Raw genomic sequence first — 17,780 nt, 5'->3', positions numbered from 1 at the left:
AACACCATAGCTACTGTGAAAAAGGAAGGAGTTATGTTCATTTTTAGGGCTGCTTTGCTGCGTCTGGCACAGGGTGCCTAAAATATGTACTTATTACTTGTACTTATTATACACCTTGAACTCTGCTTCTGGGCCTCCGTCTTACATTTTTCCCTGATAGAGATGCCAGTGGGCCAAGTTTTAAAATATTTCTGAGGCGATTGGGGGAAGCTAAGCTTTTCCGAGTGGCACCTGGGCTGATATCAGTCTACTCGTCTGACTGTGGAGAAGCTAAAGAACATGGGGATTTAATTTTTTTTTTAAACTGATGTTTAAGTGATTCTACTGCAGCTTGATTCAAAGCAAAATTGTCTTGCTCTTATGCACATAAAATTGGACGACGCACGCACTTGTTCCACAGTGAATTGGGATTTCTGGGTCACTGCTGATGTGTTGGTGTCAATTTCATGAGGTCGAAGCGTCTCTCATAGGTCAAGAGTTCAGCAGCCCTGTGATCTCCACCACAAACATTTGGACACAAAAATAAAACTGCTCTCTGCCGTTTCACTGATTATGGTGCTGACTGTGGGCTGAGAGTAATCAACCGCTGCTCCTCTCAGGGCACTCTGATGAAAGAGTTGCAGCACCTGATTTGCCTATAAACAAATTCTCTCTTCTGTTGATACTTTTGATGAGCATTTTGATAAGTTAATGTTTCTTTGTTATTCTCTGCATAAATAAGTTTGAGGTACTTACAGAATCCCATTCAAATTTAATTATATTATATTATATTATTATTATTATTATTATTATTTTGGCACTCGGGTGCAATACAAAATGTTTGTGATCACATATTTGTCCACACATGTTCACACATCATTTAGTCCTTATTGCTTGGGTTCAAGCCCCGTAGGGGCAGAACTCTATTGTTTTTGCTTTGGTTTATTAGAAAAATGAAACTTGGCACAATAACTGGAAATGATGTGCATTACTTTCTAAAAAAAGATAGCCAAATTGGCACAGTGCTTCATGCATAGTGTAACAATGACGCAACTTTGACTTAGATTGTCTCTGCAACGCTTTGTCACGCAGACGAAGCACTGAAATTCCTGCAAAGCTCAAGTTGTGCAGTTTCATAGATATGTTACATCTCTCTGTGATGAGCACTCCGTCGTCTTATCAGAGGAAATCTACATTTCACAACTTCAAAAAATTTAAATAAATCACCCATACATCCTACCGAGCTGCCATTTTTTTTCAGCGCATCTACTGAATTGGGACAAAACTTTCAATTCAGAAGTCCAGAGTCATCACATTATTTTTCAAAATATGCAAAATGACTTAACATATATATCTCCATAACGCTTCAATCAAATGCTACCAAAATCATCACACACATTCTTTGGATACTAGATATCCAATTTTTTCAATGGTGTTCAGTTTACTTAAAAGGTTAGTCTGCAGCAATTATTAATATCTTACTGTAATTAGACATGTATGAAAAATAATTTTTACTTTGCCAAATGTTTGCTCAAACCTTACCAACATACAGTATTTGACATCATCAGAATGATGTGTGAATTTTTCCACAATTGTAAAATTGACATTTTGACAGACAATTGATTAGTTTATGTGGGCGTGGCCTACTCATCTTCCTGTTCTATGTCATGCCTTTGCTGAATTTCCTGTGAGCAGGAAGAAGCAGATGACATTAAACCTGTTAAAATAACTGGACATGATCTGCTATTGCTTCCCAAAAAAATATAATTAAAACTGGCCAGATGTTGGCGCTATAATTAACAGTCAAAAGGTGAAAAAAAAAAAGCTCTTTGCTGCTTGGAGTTTTAGCTTTAGCCAAATGAGCTGCTTCCACTCCACCATTGAGTGCAAAAAGGGCTTGAACCTGCAAATTGCCAATTGTGGCTACATTTTTAACAGTGTTCACGTTTGTTACGTTTCGGTGTCTTCTCTTAATGTGCTGTATATACATTTATATATATATATGTACACAATGTTTGTTGTGTAAGGAAGTAGAGAAGGGCCGGTCACTGCGGGCTGTGGGCGGTGCAACTCTTCAGTCTGACGGCTCTTCTCAGTCAATCGGTGTGGAAGAAAGCAGACGGGAGTGAAACGGCGCACCAGGACCCTGGATCTGTACTACACACACAGACACAAACAATCATACCATAATTGGCAGGAGTAGTGCAGAGCAGCATGGAACTGTGAGGGCTGCGGGCCGATCGGGACCTGCTCCCCCCGCCCCCCTCCCACAAACAAAAATCACTATTACATTTGTTTACCGCATCTGCCGAGTTTTTTTTCCCCCAACATGGAGACTACAGGCTGCTGGCTGCTACTGGCTGCACACTTCATCCTCATCTGCCAACAAGGTAAGGCATGCTGTAATTTATGTTTGTCTTCACATGACACAGAAACATTTAAATGATGTGCTCGGATTTTAATCAGTATGTGGTCGTCTACAACTTGCTGCGCTAACTTTAAGGTGATTGCGCAGAAGCTTCAGGTGAGCTTTCAAGTGCGCTGCGCTGCCTTAAACTAACGACGTCTGCTTGTCGTCTGCGCATTTGTACTTGTAAGAATCAGAAGTGTAACTATTTCTCAAAAATCAAACTGAGATGTCCTACGTGTTTGATATCGAGACTCGGGTCTTTGGGTCTGTGGGATTTCAAATTAAAATATTGTTAGGCCTATAGAGCCTTGCATATCAGCTCCAAACTGCAGCTGTCAAGCATGAAAGGAGAAGTTTGGACACGGGAGTCTAACTGGTTTATTTGGCAACAACAGCAGTCTTAAAAACACATACTATCACTGCAAAACTGTAAACTAATCGTAACTGGATTTATATTATCAATGATAATTTTTAAAGAAATTGTATAAAATAAATTACTGGATGTAACGTTAATGTCACTCATGCCTCATTAAGAATACTTGTGGAATATGAGGTCTCTGATCACCAGACATAGTATTGAGAGTGTGTTAGGAACCTTTCTGTTGTTGGATGCCATGAGAGGTTAAATTACTATTCTATCTCTGGGAGGTAAAATTAGTATTCTTTTTGCTAGATTTAGGTGGAATCTGTCTAGACTGGGGGAATTGTTCCAGCATACCTGCTCGCAAAAAGGAAGGGATGCCTGTTTAACTTGAATTACTGTTTTAAGGTTGTATATCTCCGCTCACCATTTAAGTTGTAGTTTACCTCCATATCTATTCAAACTCACATGTTAAAGCAAAGAATCAATAAAGTCTAAAATGTTAATGGTTCACGCACATCCTCAATCCTTGCAGCGCAGAAGATCTGTGCAATCACAACAGTTTGAAGGTGGACACCCAAGAGTAGTATCACCAATTCAGCATCTAACATAAATGTGAAATATGGTCACAATCTCCCTTTCTGGTCATTATTCTACTTAGAACATTTTAATTTCACAGTGAGGATGATCTTTTGGGTATAAAATGTCATCACTTCCTCATCTTATCCTGTTAGATGTTGTTATAAATAGCCTTTGAATTCCTGAGTAAAGATCAGAAGCTTGTTTTGTGATGTAATGGTTACCTTTGATCGTCAAATTCTAATCAGATTGTTCTTGAGTCCGAGTGAATGTTAGTGGCAACTAGAGACAAGCCAAGTACAGCATTATCTATATCTGAATCTATTAAACCAACTAAATTATCTGTATGTATATATATATGTATATATATATGTGTATATATGTATATATGTGTATGTATATATGTGTATATATATATAAAACACGTTTATTGTTATTGTTGAGGTATAGTGAGTAACTCAGCTGAAGATATTTTATACAAACCTAATTGAAACAAGCCGATGGCAGAAATTAACCAGAAGAGTCACAAGTTTTTGTTAATTCCTGTGGACACCGGACACTGACAGAACGTGTCAGTGGACACCGGACACTGACAGAACGTGTCAGTGTCCACAGGTGGGGCTTGGTGTGTAGGTGGCCTCGTTGTGTGCACACAGCTAATGTCTGTTAGAAACCTTCATTAAAACGGATACTGACAATTACTCGGATCATACTCGTGCTCGTCAAAAGTATGTAATCTGTACCGGATACTTGTTTCAGCTGAGTAGTCGTCTCATTCCTCCTATCTACTGTCTACAGCAGTAACCTTTCTTCAAGAATGAGATGATTAGAATTTGGTAGTCAAAGGTAACTGTGACCTCACAAAACACATTTGTGGCCATTACGCAATAATTCATACATTAATTATGACCAAATTTCCCACAAATATGCAATAGGATAAAATGATTATTTTTTTTTTCTTCTCTCTATTATTCAACAACCTAACCAAGGGGCACAAGGGACACATTTAGGGGCACATTCATGACAAATACTGAATTGATGACATTAACCTGGGGTGTCCATTTACAAGTTGCGGTGATTGTATAGATCTTTTGTGTGTGAAGCATCTACATTTTTTTTTTTATTCTTCTATGCAGCAACATCTATATGAGTTTACATGGATACAACCCCTTAAATTGTAATATACAATTTAAGGGGTTAGTGGAGGCATACAGCTGCTAGATGGTAATTCTGGTTTCTATCATAATATATTGCCGTTTGTCACTATATGTATTTACAGCCCTGAGAGCGACTCCATTATTCTGCTTTGTGGTGGTTTATATTCAGGCATTGGCAGTACTTGGTTAAGGTTATTAAAAGATTGTCATTGGCTTTGATAAGAGAAAGTCTACAGTGACTTGAGACACAACTCTTTAAATTACACTTTACTTAAACTACCTTTTCCCTGACTTAACCAAATAGATTTGGTTACCTAAAACCAACTGGTGACATAGTCTTGATGTGAGCCTTGGGGTCTGGTATGAGTTTGGTTGGAAATGTGGCATTTTACTAAGTGAAAACATTTCTTCTGAGCATTCAATGCACTCAGTGATTATATTGTCACCTAAACATTGTGGGTAAATAATTTCGTTGTACAGACAGGGTTGCTTGGATATACCAGAATTAATCACTAAAAACAATCTCACCATAATTTACAATTAACAGCCTCTCGAGAGATTCCACTCATATTACATGATCCTCCTTAACAGATGGAATTTGGCAAGTTGTGATGCAAATTTTCATCTTTTCAACTTGAAGTTGCAAAACAATTTCACCACAGTTTGGCTGTTCTGTCAGCAATGTGTAGCAAACAGTTGGGGACTGATTCACGAAAGGTTTGTGTGTGTTAAAGTGAGTGCAAACCTTGTACCATTCACAATTTTTTTTTACAAGCTGATCTACTAACGATGTTCAGTGAGGATTGCGTCTTTCATGTTTGCCTGAATACATATACAATATTGGCCATTTCTACTTGAATGCCCAAAATACTATAATTCTACTAAATCACCCGCAAAAGGATGCAATATAAATGTGAAAACCTTTGGAATAAACATGCAATTTAGTACCCTTTCTTTGAGATCTTAGTAAATCAAGCCCCTGATTTGCTAAAACGAATATTTTTCCTGCAGACTTTCAGTAGTCTTCTACCTTTTCCCCCCCGTTCAAGCTTGAAAGTATTTTTTTCTCGACCCTCTGTGGTGGTATCTCAGATACATTATATGCTACACTAAAGAAAATATTAAGTCTTATTACATCAAAAAACAAAAAAATACTTAAGATTTCTTGACTATTTTATTTAAATAGAATTTCCCAAATTCAACCCAAGAAATTTAGTTATATTTGGAAACTCTATGGTCTCTTAAAATGCATACTCAGTTCGTGGTCGCACAAATATTATTTAAAAAAAAAATGGAGCATTCAGTTTGTCCCCCAAAGTTGTAGATCTTTAAGAAGTCAGTGGAGATGAATTAGGATTTGTCACCATTAGCCTAAACACTGGAAGGGTTTTCCAACTCTTATCCTCTGGTTGGCCCTTCCAGTCACCCAGTGCAATGGCAGCATGCCAGAGAGGACACTGATCTGCTTGGTTTAATCTTTTCAAGGGGTGAGACGTGAAACAAAGATTAGGCGGGAGAAGCAGCCAGTCTTAGCTGAAGAGATGTGAAACCTTTTGTGCCCAGGCCAGTGAGCCTGGATCTGTGCTGGATGGTTCAGTACCTGCAGAAAGCCTCTCTGCTCCTCTATGCCTCCTCCCTTTTCATGTTGGTTGGTTTTAAAGGAAGCTTGGATGAAATGTTGGGGCACAAAAGAGGTGCCAGCTTGTTCAGGAGCAGCGCAGGAATGGTGGATGGTGAAAGAAAAGAAGCATGAAGAGAAAACTCAGCACCATCTGTCCTCCCAAAAGATATTTGTGAATGGGCAGTGCCAACCGTGCCCTGGACTCCGTCTGGGACCTTGGAGTTTCCGGATCTCGTGTTTTCTAACAGAGATCTGCTGACAGATGGCCGTCACAGTCAGGCAGTCTGTCAGTCAAACACATGCAGAGGGTGGCTGTGGATGTGATGCCCACCTCCAGCCGAGCTAAATAGGTCTGCCATTTGTAACAGATAGGCTCATGTTTTCTGTCTGAAAGCAATCCTCGTACAGTGAAATAATTATTTGTCAATTTAATTGTTTTTCCTGCTGTTACAATTCACAAAGGGATTCCTTTGTGCAATGGATGAACAATATCAACAGTCCTCATTCTATTTTAAATGTCTTCTGAAGTTAATGCAAAAAGCAAAAAGTCCAACTGTATGATTATTTTAGAGGCTATTACTTTATTTAGCGTACCATTATTGATAAATATGGGATGGATAAAATAATAGTAACACCTGCATTCTCAAAATGATTCACTTGATTCAACACTTTTTAAAGCAGTTTTAAGAAGAGCTTCACATTGGAACCGGAAGAAGGATTTTTGTATTTGGCTGCATTAGTTTTAGATAGGTAGACCTAAAAACCTGGCAATGCTGTTTACAAACTACTTCAAACCTGTTTTTTTTTTCATTTCTGCACTCAGCAAACCGCCCAATGCAGATTAATCTGTCTTGTTCTACACATAATTACATGCGAGTATACCCATCTGATTTGACCAAGTCAGCCTTTGGCCAGGATGAGCAGAGGAATGATACAAAAAAAAAAAAAAATCAGTTTTCAGTGGTCATATGAGCAACTGAATATTGTTTTATTGTTTGTAACAGCCACATATTGCAATAAAGTGTGGCTATTGATGCTCCTCTAGGCTATTTTTCAGCGGATCCGCCTGTGTGCTGTTCCAGCTCTGACACGGCCATCAGAGCTGATCGATGCCATTAGTCAATGCTTGACATTCCATCAGATGCGCCGTGGTGTGTGTCAGCAGTGTCCTAGAAGCAGCTCTCTTTTTTTTTTGACGGAAGTGGGACAGAGATCGTGTCAGTCAGCACAGAGCAGATTGTCAGGGCTGGAAGTCAGACAGCGGAAAGCATAGAGCATCAGGTCAATTTTCCAAATATAATAAGCCTGTGTAGACTACCAATTGTATGTCATATCACTAAATCAGCTATACCCCGTGTTTTTTTTCCAAGTAGGAACAAAACTACATTCTCTCCTGCAACAGGCAGTGTTATGCAATAATCACGTAGATTAATTATTTTTGAACAACCAAAACACAGCAAACTGTGTTATCCTTATTGGGTGCCGTACAAAATAGGAAATAACGGCAATAAACAGAAAACGCACAAAAAGAAAGGCATGCAGAGTGCATTAGCTAGCTAACCAGGTAGCATTATAGTGTGTTGACAGCTGGGAGAGGCTCTTTTGTTTTTAATACACAGAAAAGAGTGACGAATGTAGAGAAGGAGGATGGACCGGAATTTGTATACAAGTAGAATGGAAACACGATTATGAATATTATATTCAATTTCTGCCAATATATCCCCCTTAAAGCTGTCGTTAGTAACTTTGAACAAAGTGTGGAAAAAAAGGGACGTTATGTCATATTTGCTAAAACTGTCTCTATGCACTGATAGTATTGCATTAATAATCTTCGACATTGCTTTTGAGACGTTGCTTGCCTCGTATTCACCAAGTGATTCTAACTGCTCCAACTGTTCTGTAGTAACTAAACTGTTAATTTACTGGCTTGTCATCTATGTGAGTGCATTAATGTGCGAGCTAACATTACACATGTAATAAGCTTACTGTGCTTTCAAAAACACTAAGATTAATTTATTACAAAGTTGGACTACTTGTTGCAAAATAAAAGAAGTTATGAATTGAGGACCATGTTTCCAGCTAAAATATAGGCAGCTGAAGGTCACTGTAAAGCATGTTGCTTCTGGCTGTGAGGAGTTAAGTTTTGGTTTCTTACCGGTGTGTGTGTGTGTGTGTTTGTGCACACGCCATGTTGCCTCTTCAGTTGCCGTGGTTAATGGCTGTGCGTGCACGGCAAAATTTGAGGCGAAGTGCGCTCTCGTCTCAAAGTTACCAACTACAGCTTTAATCCTACACACTGATCCATTCATTTCTGGTAATCTCACTTGAGTCTAAACGGATATTTTCTCAACAGACCTTGATCAAATTAAACGCCATGCCCCAGGAATTCACATAAACGATGGCAAATAGTAAACCCCAACTTTTACAACACAGCTTAATGTTTCATGTTATGTCTCTCTAAGATAATGACTTTGAGCAGAGAGACAGTTGTCAAACTCCTAAATTGTGAAAATGGCTCAACAATAGCTGAAAATCTGTTTCTTGTAGACCTTGAGTTCGCACTTGTCACCTTACTGCTAATGTACTCCGGGGTGTGTCTGCACACCATGACATCATTGTTAGGCCTTGTTACAGGTGCAACAAAGCTGACCATAGCCAACATTTGACAATATAATACTTAAACACCAAAACGTGTAAGGAACCAACACTTTTCTTCAACAATGAATTTCAGAAATATATATATTTTTCACTAGACCCTTTTCTTTTTGAAAAAAAGAAGCCAGAATTGTACATATTATCTAAACCCAAGCATCTGCTCAAGAATTGTTTTCTCAGTTTAAAATAGCCAGCTGACATTTATGTCAAATTTAAATACTTTACATTTTGCAGTACTTCACTTTCAGCGCATTTGGTTGATATCCAGCCAATCCAGTTCAACAATTGGAATATTGTATACAAATCCCATTCCAGTCTGGTTAGGTTAGGTAGTTACTTTATTAATCCCCGAGGGGAAATTGTTTCGCTACAGCAGCAGCAATAAGATAATAACAGAACAACAGAAAAGCAATAAAATAGCAGTAAAAAAATATAAAATGCACAGTATATACAGTATATATAGTACAATATATATATCTATATATATTATATACAATATATTATGTTCATTCTTTAAAGACATGTGGTCATCTCAGATGACCTTGTGTTTGTCTTTGGTCTTTTCTCTCCTTTACAATCATGTCTTTACTTCCCCATATCTTAACACCTTCTCTTCCTCTGTCCCTTTTCTTTTATTCCTTCATGTTCATCCAAAGCAGCTGCCACTGGGCAGACGTCCTTCACTGCCCCACTAGTAGTTTAAAAAAAAAAAAAAAAAAAAAAAAGCAGTTTTCCAGTCATGGCAGCGGGGGTATTTGATGACCAGATTAGGGGGTATTAGGCACAACGGCATTCACTCAGGCATACTGAGGGGCCACTGGCTTGAATCTTTCAGAGTTGCCCCTTTTCTTTCCACTGGCCTTCGGCTGAATGGAGGTCGGGGGTTATATGGGAAAAAAAGCAGCCAGGTCTTCAGCAGAGGTAAGCCGAGGTAAGCCGAGGAGGCCAGTTTGTCCTGCGCCACCTCCTTAGTCCCAGCCTGCTGAATTATGCTGTCAGAGGGGAGATTTGTTTTGTAACACTAGGAAAGGGGGCAACTTCAGAATGACGGGAGGTGTAGGGGGGTATATTGAGCAGGGAGGGTGCGGTGCTGAGCAACACAGAAAAGAAAAGAGTGAGGGTAGGTTCCGGGGGGAATGGGGAGGGAGGGGGCATTTAAGCATGACGCATGATAGCACTGATTTGTCCAGTGGCTGTGGTAGTGAGGAGGGTAGGACGCTGTCACACTGTGAAGCTGGAGCATAATTGTGGGAGCACAGTGTTCCTTGGGTGGAGGGGGATGATGGGGGGGGGCATTTCAATGTATGTCTCCCATTTCTGTTCTCAGGCCTTCTTCTTGGGTACACTGAAAAAACAATATATTACCAACAAGTTATTGGTCTCCAATTTGACCTGTAAGACTTTACATGATGTAGTGGAGGACAAGGCAATGCTATTCAGTGCATGTTTGCTCTTTGTTTCCGACCTTTTTTTTTAAGTTTAAAAAGACCCAGAGGATATCATTTAACCATGAAGGGTAAAGATCCCTTTAGATAGTGAGTTTATAAGGTGTTTAGAGCCAAAGACCATAATTGCAGTCTTACTTTAAAAAAAACCAACCTAAAGTTATACAAATAATGTATTACTGAAAACTGACCTCGGAGCTTCCATTAATGATCAAATGACATCAATTATCATTATTTGCAGCCTTGTAGCTCCCAAAAATGGTTTGTTACTTTATTTTAAAGGTTTGCTCTCTGCCCATAGTTTCATATGGATACGTTTTGTTTGATTTATTGTCCAAGACATATGTCCATACACTCCAGTGTTTCACGTGTCCGGCACTTTAAATGGCCTGTAGTCAGAAGCAACTGTAGTCAATTTATCAAACTAACCATGTTCTTGGAATCACTTAACAGACCTCTAAGCACTTGATATATGATACATGTATATTTTAAAAACTCAGTCTGGCTGTCTGGATTTTCAATGTACCTAATATTTATCTTGAAATATGAGAAGCGTGTGAAACTGGATCCGGAAAGTGTTGTACCATGCCTGTGCTGGCAGAACTCAGGGAATTCTGTTGTATGCCTATAGCAGTCCTGATGTGCAAATTGGTCTGGGTATAGTGGTGAAAGATTAACTTAACCAACTAGTAGCTGGTTCCTTCTGAGGTTTTTCTGCAGGATCGCTGACGCTCAAGAGTGTTGTACTTTCATCTAGTAAAGCAAATGATCACAGGCGTCAAGGGAAAAACAATACCAACCTTTTGTCATGTCTGCATGCTAACTGTGCCACTCGACCTGTGTAGGTTTTGTTGACGGAAAACGCAATAGGTATTTTGCCTTCATGTTTTACATCTTTAAACAGAGTATCTTTCAGGCGTATTAGGAGAAATATATTTTTTCTTATGTTCAAGTGACTCGCCTTCTGCTCCAGGTCCCCTGATTTTAATCTCATTGAGATTTTTAAAAAAGGATAACAATTACAAATCACACATACCTATGCCAAGAGGTTTTTAGCGCTTCCTTATTTTTAAGACCATAGAGCATTAGAGCCTTCCAGTTGCTACACATTAGTACTGCACTGATACAACTCTATGCTAACTGTTATTGGAAATGACAGTGCAAATCATGGTAATATAGAGGGCAATGTTATGTCTTTGACAATCAAACATGAAGCACATGTGACCTGACTGCCACTATGCCAAAATCACCTCAAAGCTCTGTATTGCTCGTGGGAGCTTTGAAGGATTGTGATGTCTTGTTGTTGCTAGAAAAATTTGATTGGTCAGACAAAATACAGATAGCTGTCAATCAAGCAATGTCTAACCAGAGTCCTGAAAAAATGGTGTGATCAGTCAAATTTACGTCTCTTTAAACTTAGTTTTATTTTTAGAATTTATTTTTCATGTTCCAGAGGAGACTTGTTATTGCGGTCGCGACACACAATCAAGAAAGTGACACTTTATCCTCCAAAATAACTGGAGTATGTTATGATAAATACCCTGATTTCATTAGCAGACTTTTTTCATTGCTCTACTCTTTATTTTATATTCGTCTTTAAACTCTCGTGTTTAACTTAAGAGAAAGTCTACTCTGTGGTGATGTTTACAAGTAAAATGTTTTTTATTGCTGCAAATGGAAATATTCTACCGGTCTGGTTCATGTAAGTTTCAATTTAGTTAAGACTCAGTAGCTGACATGTTAAGATTGAGATTTTGTGTTGGGGGCCACATCTTTTTGTTGTTGTATTTTTTTTTTTTTTTTTTTTTTTGGTCGCTCCTTTTCCCCTTTTCTTATCTCAGCTCTTAATCTCAAATTTTCTCTCCCCTTTTCACCACTTTTGTATGCTGCTGCACATCTTCAATCACACTTTTGTCCTGCATTTCTCCCATTTTACTGCCTCATGCCTTCATCCTTCTACTGTCCACCCCGTTCTTCTTACCCTTAATGTTTTTAATCCTCCTCCTCATTTGTTTCCCCTCTTGTTTTTTTTGTGTCTGGGTGGGTGAGGGATGAGGGGGTGTTGAGGGTGGGTTGTTTTTGTTTGGCCAACCATCTTGTCTCTGCTGGTGTCTGCCTGGTGCTCTGCCACCACCATTAACCATCCACCCCTCCGTCTCCTACACTGTGCTTACTGCCAGTCTGGATGCTGTAATGGATGACGAGGCAGATCCGGGTGGCCTATGGTGCCTCTGAAAGAGGAGCCAGTCACACCAGGGCCCATTGCTGCAGAAAACAAGTGGAGCCCCTGTGGAGTAGCTGGTGGAGAGCCATTTGTACTCCACTTTTCTTGCTGTTTTCTTCACCCAGCTGCCTTTGAATGTGTGGTCTCTACCATGGTTCATTCGATGGCCCTCATCTCTCAACCAGCTGAATGCGAAATCCTAAAAAGTGATACAGGAAAAAGGCCATCGATAAAAGGCCTCCGTGGAGGAGGTTGGTCAGTCAATGTCCTCTTCAGTAAAAGGGCTGGTTCGCTCCTTTTCTACCCCATTCACAGCCTTGTGAAGGGGTTCTAAGCAGGTGAATGTGGAGAAACTTTAGGCAGATGTTGGTGTGCACAAAGGAATTCAATGGGCCTCAACAAGGCTTTTCAAGTACTTACAGGACATTTATATTTACATTTCAGGCATGAGTCTGATCCTCTTATCCAGATCAGCCTCCATTGAGTTTAGCAGCAGAATAAGCTTAAATTCCTTGATAACTGACATTACAAGCTGAAAGTAGCAGGGTTGAGAGCGCGTTGAGGGTAGAGGACACCAGAGGCTCCAAAGAAGTAAAAAGAAAGATAAGAGAATCAGATACAATACAGATACATTGTACATTTCAAAAGACTGAGCCAACAACTACTTTTCACTTGGCATCAGGGTTGGCAATAAGCACCTGCCACCAATGAAATGTGTGTAGTTTTGTGCAGTGGCTGCTCAATTTTCTTGACATACCAGCCACGGTGATAGGTAAATAAAAAGCAGCATATATAAACATATGTCATTTTAACAGGGATTTGTGACATTCCACAAGGCAGAGTCAGTGTTTCATCTACCATTTGGGCCCCACCCCTATAAAAAACAGAAAATATTATTTATGCATTTCTTTGCACCCGTTTTATTTGAGCTCAGTTTAAAAGTTTTGCTGACGGTCTTGCTACCTCCGCTTTGTTTTTCTCCTGTCCTCTTCGTGTCTTTCGCAAAGGGCGCAGCTCAGACACCTACACACACACATGGAGAAAGGGAGAGACACGTTAAGTGAACGACTTTACACTGACTTGTTACCACACTGTCAGTGAAAAATTATTAGTTTGTGTGTGATTATGTCCTTTGAGGCACAACATTCCTGCTGTTATGAGGTGGTGTTTACCAGGACCCAAATGCAGGCTCACAGACTTGGGTATCGGTTCCAAAATACAGTCTTTATTCCAATAAAAAAACAAACAAACAACGTCAATCTGCTTCCCAGTCGGGAGGGCAACTCAACCGACAGATCCGGGGAGACACGGCTGGCAGGGCAGCCGGCAGACCAGCAGACAGGACCGCTGGAAGAAACGGAGTCAATAATCCTCAGAGTCGGGAGGGCAACTCCACCGACAGGTAGCTCCGCAGGAGGAACAGAAACGGGAACAGGACGAACGGAGAACAGACCGAGGACGGACGGGTGACTAACAAATGAACCGACAACCAGAGGAGTGCAGGGGCAGGGTACATATAGTCTGGGGAGGTGATCAGTGAGATGCAGCACACCTGCAGGTGGTGATCCGGGGTGAGTGGCTGCAGCTGCTGGGACTGGTGAGGGGCGTGGTCACGGGAGGTGAGGAGAGGAGGACACAGAACCAGCAGACAGGGGACTGAGGGGACACCGGAGGAGAGGGGATCGGGGGCAAAACGGAGGAAAACCGGACTCCTGACACCTACATGTTGTAGATCAGCCGGTCATTTGCATAGTTGCTGTAATTCTCTATGTACATGCAACAGACGTCTGATGTCAAAGTCAGTTCATGTTCACTGACTGGTTGACTGGTAAAATGTATAAGGGATGGACGGGAGGAGGAGTACAGGGCAGTAGTGGAGGACTTTGTGGAGTGGGCGGGAAGGAATCACCTGCTCCTGAACGTGGCCAAGACCAGAGAGATGGTGGTCGACTTCAGGAGGAAGGCGACGGCTCCACAACCGCTGAGAGTTCTGGGAGAGGAGGTGGACATGGTTGAGAAGTACAAGTACCTGGGTGTCTCCATCGACAACAGACTGAACTGGAAGACCAACATCAATGCTGTCTACAAGAAGGTGATGAGTCGACTCTTTTTCTTGAGGAAACTTCGATCCTTCAATGTGTGCAGCGAGATGTTGGAGATGTTCTACCAGTCTGTTGTGGCCAGTGCATTGTACTTCGCTGGGGTCTGCTGGGGGAGCAGCATTGGAGCCGGTGACACCAACAGACTTAACAAACTGGTTAAGAAGGCCGGCTCCATCATCGGCTACAAACTGGACAGCCTGGAAAAGGTGGTGGAGAGGAGGACGCTGAACAAACTATTATCCATATTGGATAATCCTGACCACCCTCTCCACCACCTGCTGCAGGGACAGTGGAGCACTTTCTCTAAAAGATTCCTCCAGCTCCGCTGTCACAAGGACAGATACAGGAGATCATTCCTGCCCACTGCAATAAGACTGTACAATAACTCACCTCTGGCAAAATCCATCACAGTACAATAACACTGTTGACTGTGTTTCTTGGTTTGTTTGTATATAATATATATATAGATATATACTGTACTGTATATACTGTGCATTTTATATTTTATATTTATATTTTTTACTGCTATTTACTGCTATTTTATTGCTTTTCTATTATTCTATTCTATTATTTTATTCTATTATTTCTATTATTATCTTATTGCTTCTGTATGCTGCTGTAGTGAAATTTTTTCCCCTCGGGGATTAATAAAGTAAATACCTACCTACCTACCTACCTACCTAAAATACCGCAGGGTGTGTACTAGGGATGATGGAAGTATAGGATGGGAGCAGCTGCTGGTGCTACCATCAATTATTAAGCATATTAACAGTTCAGCTTTATAAATATTAAATTTTTTCCCAAGTTTATTTTTTATTAAATAAACTTTAATGTTTATTATTAAATATTATTCATATTATTATGAAATATTGAGTCTGCCCCAACATTTAAATATAAGCGAATCAAAAGATTATGAATGCATTCAACCTAAAATCAAAGTAAGAAATACAAAGACATTTTTTAATTTAAAATGTGTTTTATATTTAGATAATGATGGGGAGGATGTGTTAGCCATCATTTGTTTCAGTGCAAAGTGTAAAAATAACAAAGAAGTGTGTCAAGGGTAAAAGGAGAACAAGTTTAAAATCTATAATTTCCTCTGTATCCCGCCTCTGCTGCCAATTTCAATTAGGTCATCCCTCAAAATAGTCATGTCTCCCCAAGGCACTATCACAAAATGTCTTCCTGTTAATGAGTAGGCGATTGTGCTGATGATGTTCACTTGCTTGGACTGAAGCAATATCGTGGATTCATGCAAAAATCAACCGGTGTTTGGTCACAGATGTGCAGCTCTTATACAGCAGCTCCTGTTATCACCTGCAGATGATGTAGCGTGGACAATGTGTAGAGGTATATGACGAAGGTGGGATATCCTGCTCAGTGTTTCAGTGAGACCCGATTGGTGTTTTTTCATGTCAAGCCAATGTGCTACACTTTACAAATACTTTTTATTATAGCTCCGCACCGCCGGTGATAGCAGTAGCTGGAGGCATTATGTTTTTGGGTCATACTGCTGTCCGTCAAGGCGTCCGTTCATACTGTTCTTGTGAACATGATATCTCAAGAATGTCCTAAGGGAATTTCTTCACACTTGGCAAAAACATTCGCTTGATACTAAGGATGAACTGATCAGATTTTTGGGGGCAAAGAACAAGGTGACTGTGACTTTAATTCTACATGTCCATGTAACCATGATATCTAGGATATAACGATTGGATGGAATTTCTTCAAATGTGACACAATTGTTTATCTGGCTTTAAGGATGAACTGATTAGAGATTGGGGGAGAAAGGTTCAAGTTCAAGGTCACCGGGACCAGGTATCCTTCTCATTGTCTGTCCCGTTCTTGTGAATGCAGTATCTCAAAAGGACTTTAATCATGCAAGATGGCGCCGCGCTAGCGGCAGCCTGTTGCAGCAGCTCCCCTCCCCGAGTGTGTTGTTAATTAGTATTTTTTAAGCCTTTCTCCACTTCGTAGTTGTTTTGTTTTTTCTTTCTCTCGTGTGTTAAGTTAACGGTCAGACAATGGACTGTAATTTTTCCACGTTTCTGGATGGGGGCACTGTTATTGTTTGCTCGCGTGATCAGCTGATCGCGCTGAGTAGCCCTCTACTGCTGCTGCCCGGAGCGAGGCCTGAGATCCCCGTTGAACTTCGGAGAAGACGGCGGGGTTGCAGAGCTGGAGCTAAGCTAAAGGCGGAAAGGAGGAAATATAAACCAGCGGTACCGGCGATCTTAATGGGGAATGTGAGGTCGTTGGCCAACAAGACGGACGAGCTCGGCGCGCTGGTAAAGACCCAGAGAGAATACCGGGAGTGCAGCATCATGTGTTTCACCGAGACATGGCTGCACTCACATCTCCCGGACCACAGCGCGGCCGTACCCGGCTTCAGGACTATTCGGGCGGACAGAGACGTTGTTCGGAGCGGCAAGAACAAAGGTGGAGGGATTGCAGTCTATGTGAACGAGAGGTGGTGCAATCCCGACCACGTGTGTGTGAAGGAACGTTTCTGCAGCCCGGACATTGAACTGCTAGCCGTGGGGATGCGCCCGTATTATTTGCCGAGGGAGTTCACGTCCGCCATTGTTATCGCTGTGTACATTCCTCCATCAGCTGACGCAGAGGCAGCAGTGGACACCATCCACTCCACTGTGTCCAAACTTCAGACTAAGCATCCCGGTGCATTTTTGGCAGTTACTGGAGACTTTAACCGCACCAGTCTGGATAAAGTACTGCCAACTTTGCACCAGTATGTGAACTGCCCCACACGGAACAATAAAACTCTGGACTTACTGTATGCTAATGCCATGGACGCATACAGTGCTACTGCCCTTCCCCCCCTTGGTAGATCAGACCACAACCTGGTCCTGCTGACTCCAAAGTATGTCCCCCTGGTGCAGAGGCAGCCTGTGACCACCAGGACTGTGAGGAGGTGGACACAGGAGGCTAAAGAAGCCCTGCAGGACTGCTTTGAGTCCACGGACTGGAATGTGCTGTTTGGACCACATGGGGAGGACATCAACAGTGTGACGGACTGTATCACAGAATACATCAAATTCTGTGAACACACCACCGTACCATCCCGGACTGTAAAATGCTTCCCCAACAATAAGCCGTGGATCACCAGTGACCTGAAAGTGCTTCTTAATAAGAAGAAAGCAGCTTTCAGGTCTGGGGACAGGGAGGAGCTCAGGAGAGTGCAGCGCCACCTGAAGGAGAAGCTCAGGGAGTGCAAGGACTCCTACAG

General features: G+C 41.1%; 1 protein-coding gene across 3 annotated transcripts in view; it reads left to right on the top strand.

Annotated features, from left to right (window-relative positions):
- Positions 1-2,093: 2,093 nt before the first annotated feature.
- The window catches only part of ptprz1a (protein tyrosine phosphatase receptor type Z1a), a 156,491-nt gene continuing 140,804 nt past the window's right edge, over positions 2,094-17,780 (top strand). For all 3 annotated transcript variants that reach the window (XM_069162122.1, XM_069162121.1, XM_069162123.1), the window contains exon 1: positions 2,094-2,369. In XM_069162122.1, the coding sequence (XP_069018223.1) occupies positions 2,309-2,369 (61 nt within the window). In that variant the 5' untranslated portion in view covers positions 2,094-2,308. The remainder of the gene's footprint in view (positions 2,370-17,780) is intronic.

This window comes from Embiotoca jacksoni, unplaced genomic scaffold, assembly GCF_022577435.1.
Source record: "Embiotoca jacksoni isolate LCO1_2020_lvr unplaced genomic scaffold, fEmbJac1.0.p SCAF_3, whole genome shotgun sequence".
NCBI lineage: Eukaryota > Metazoa > Chordata > Actinopteri > Embiotocidae > Embiotoca > Embiotoca jacksoni.
Note: the sequence above shows the minus strand (reverse complement) of the source record. Positions and strands in the feature narration are given on the sequence as shown.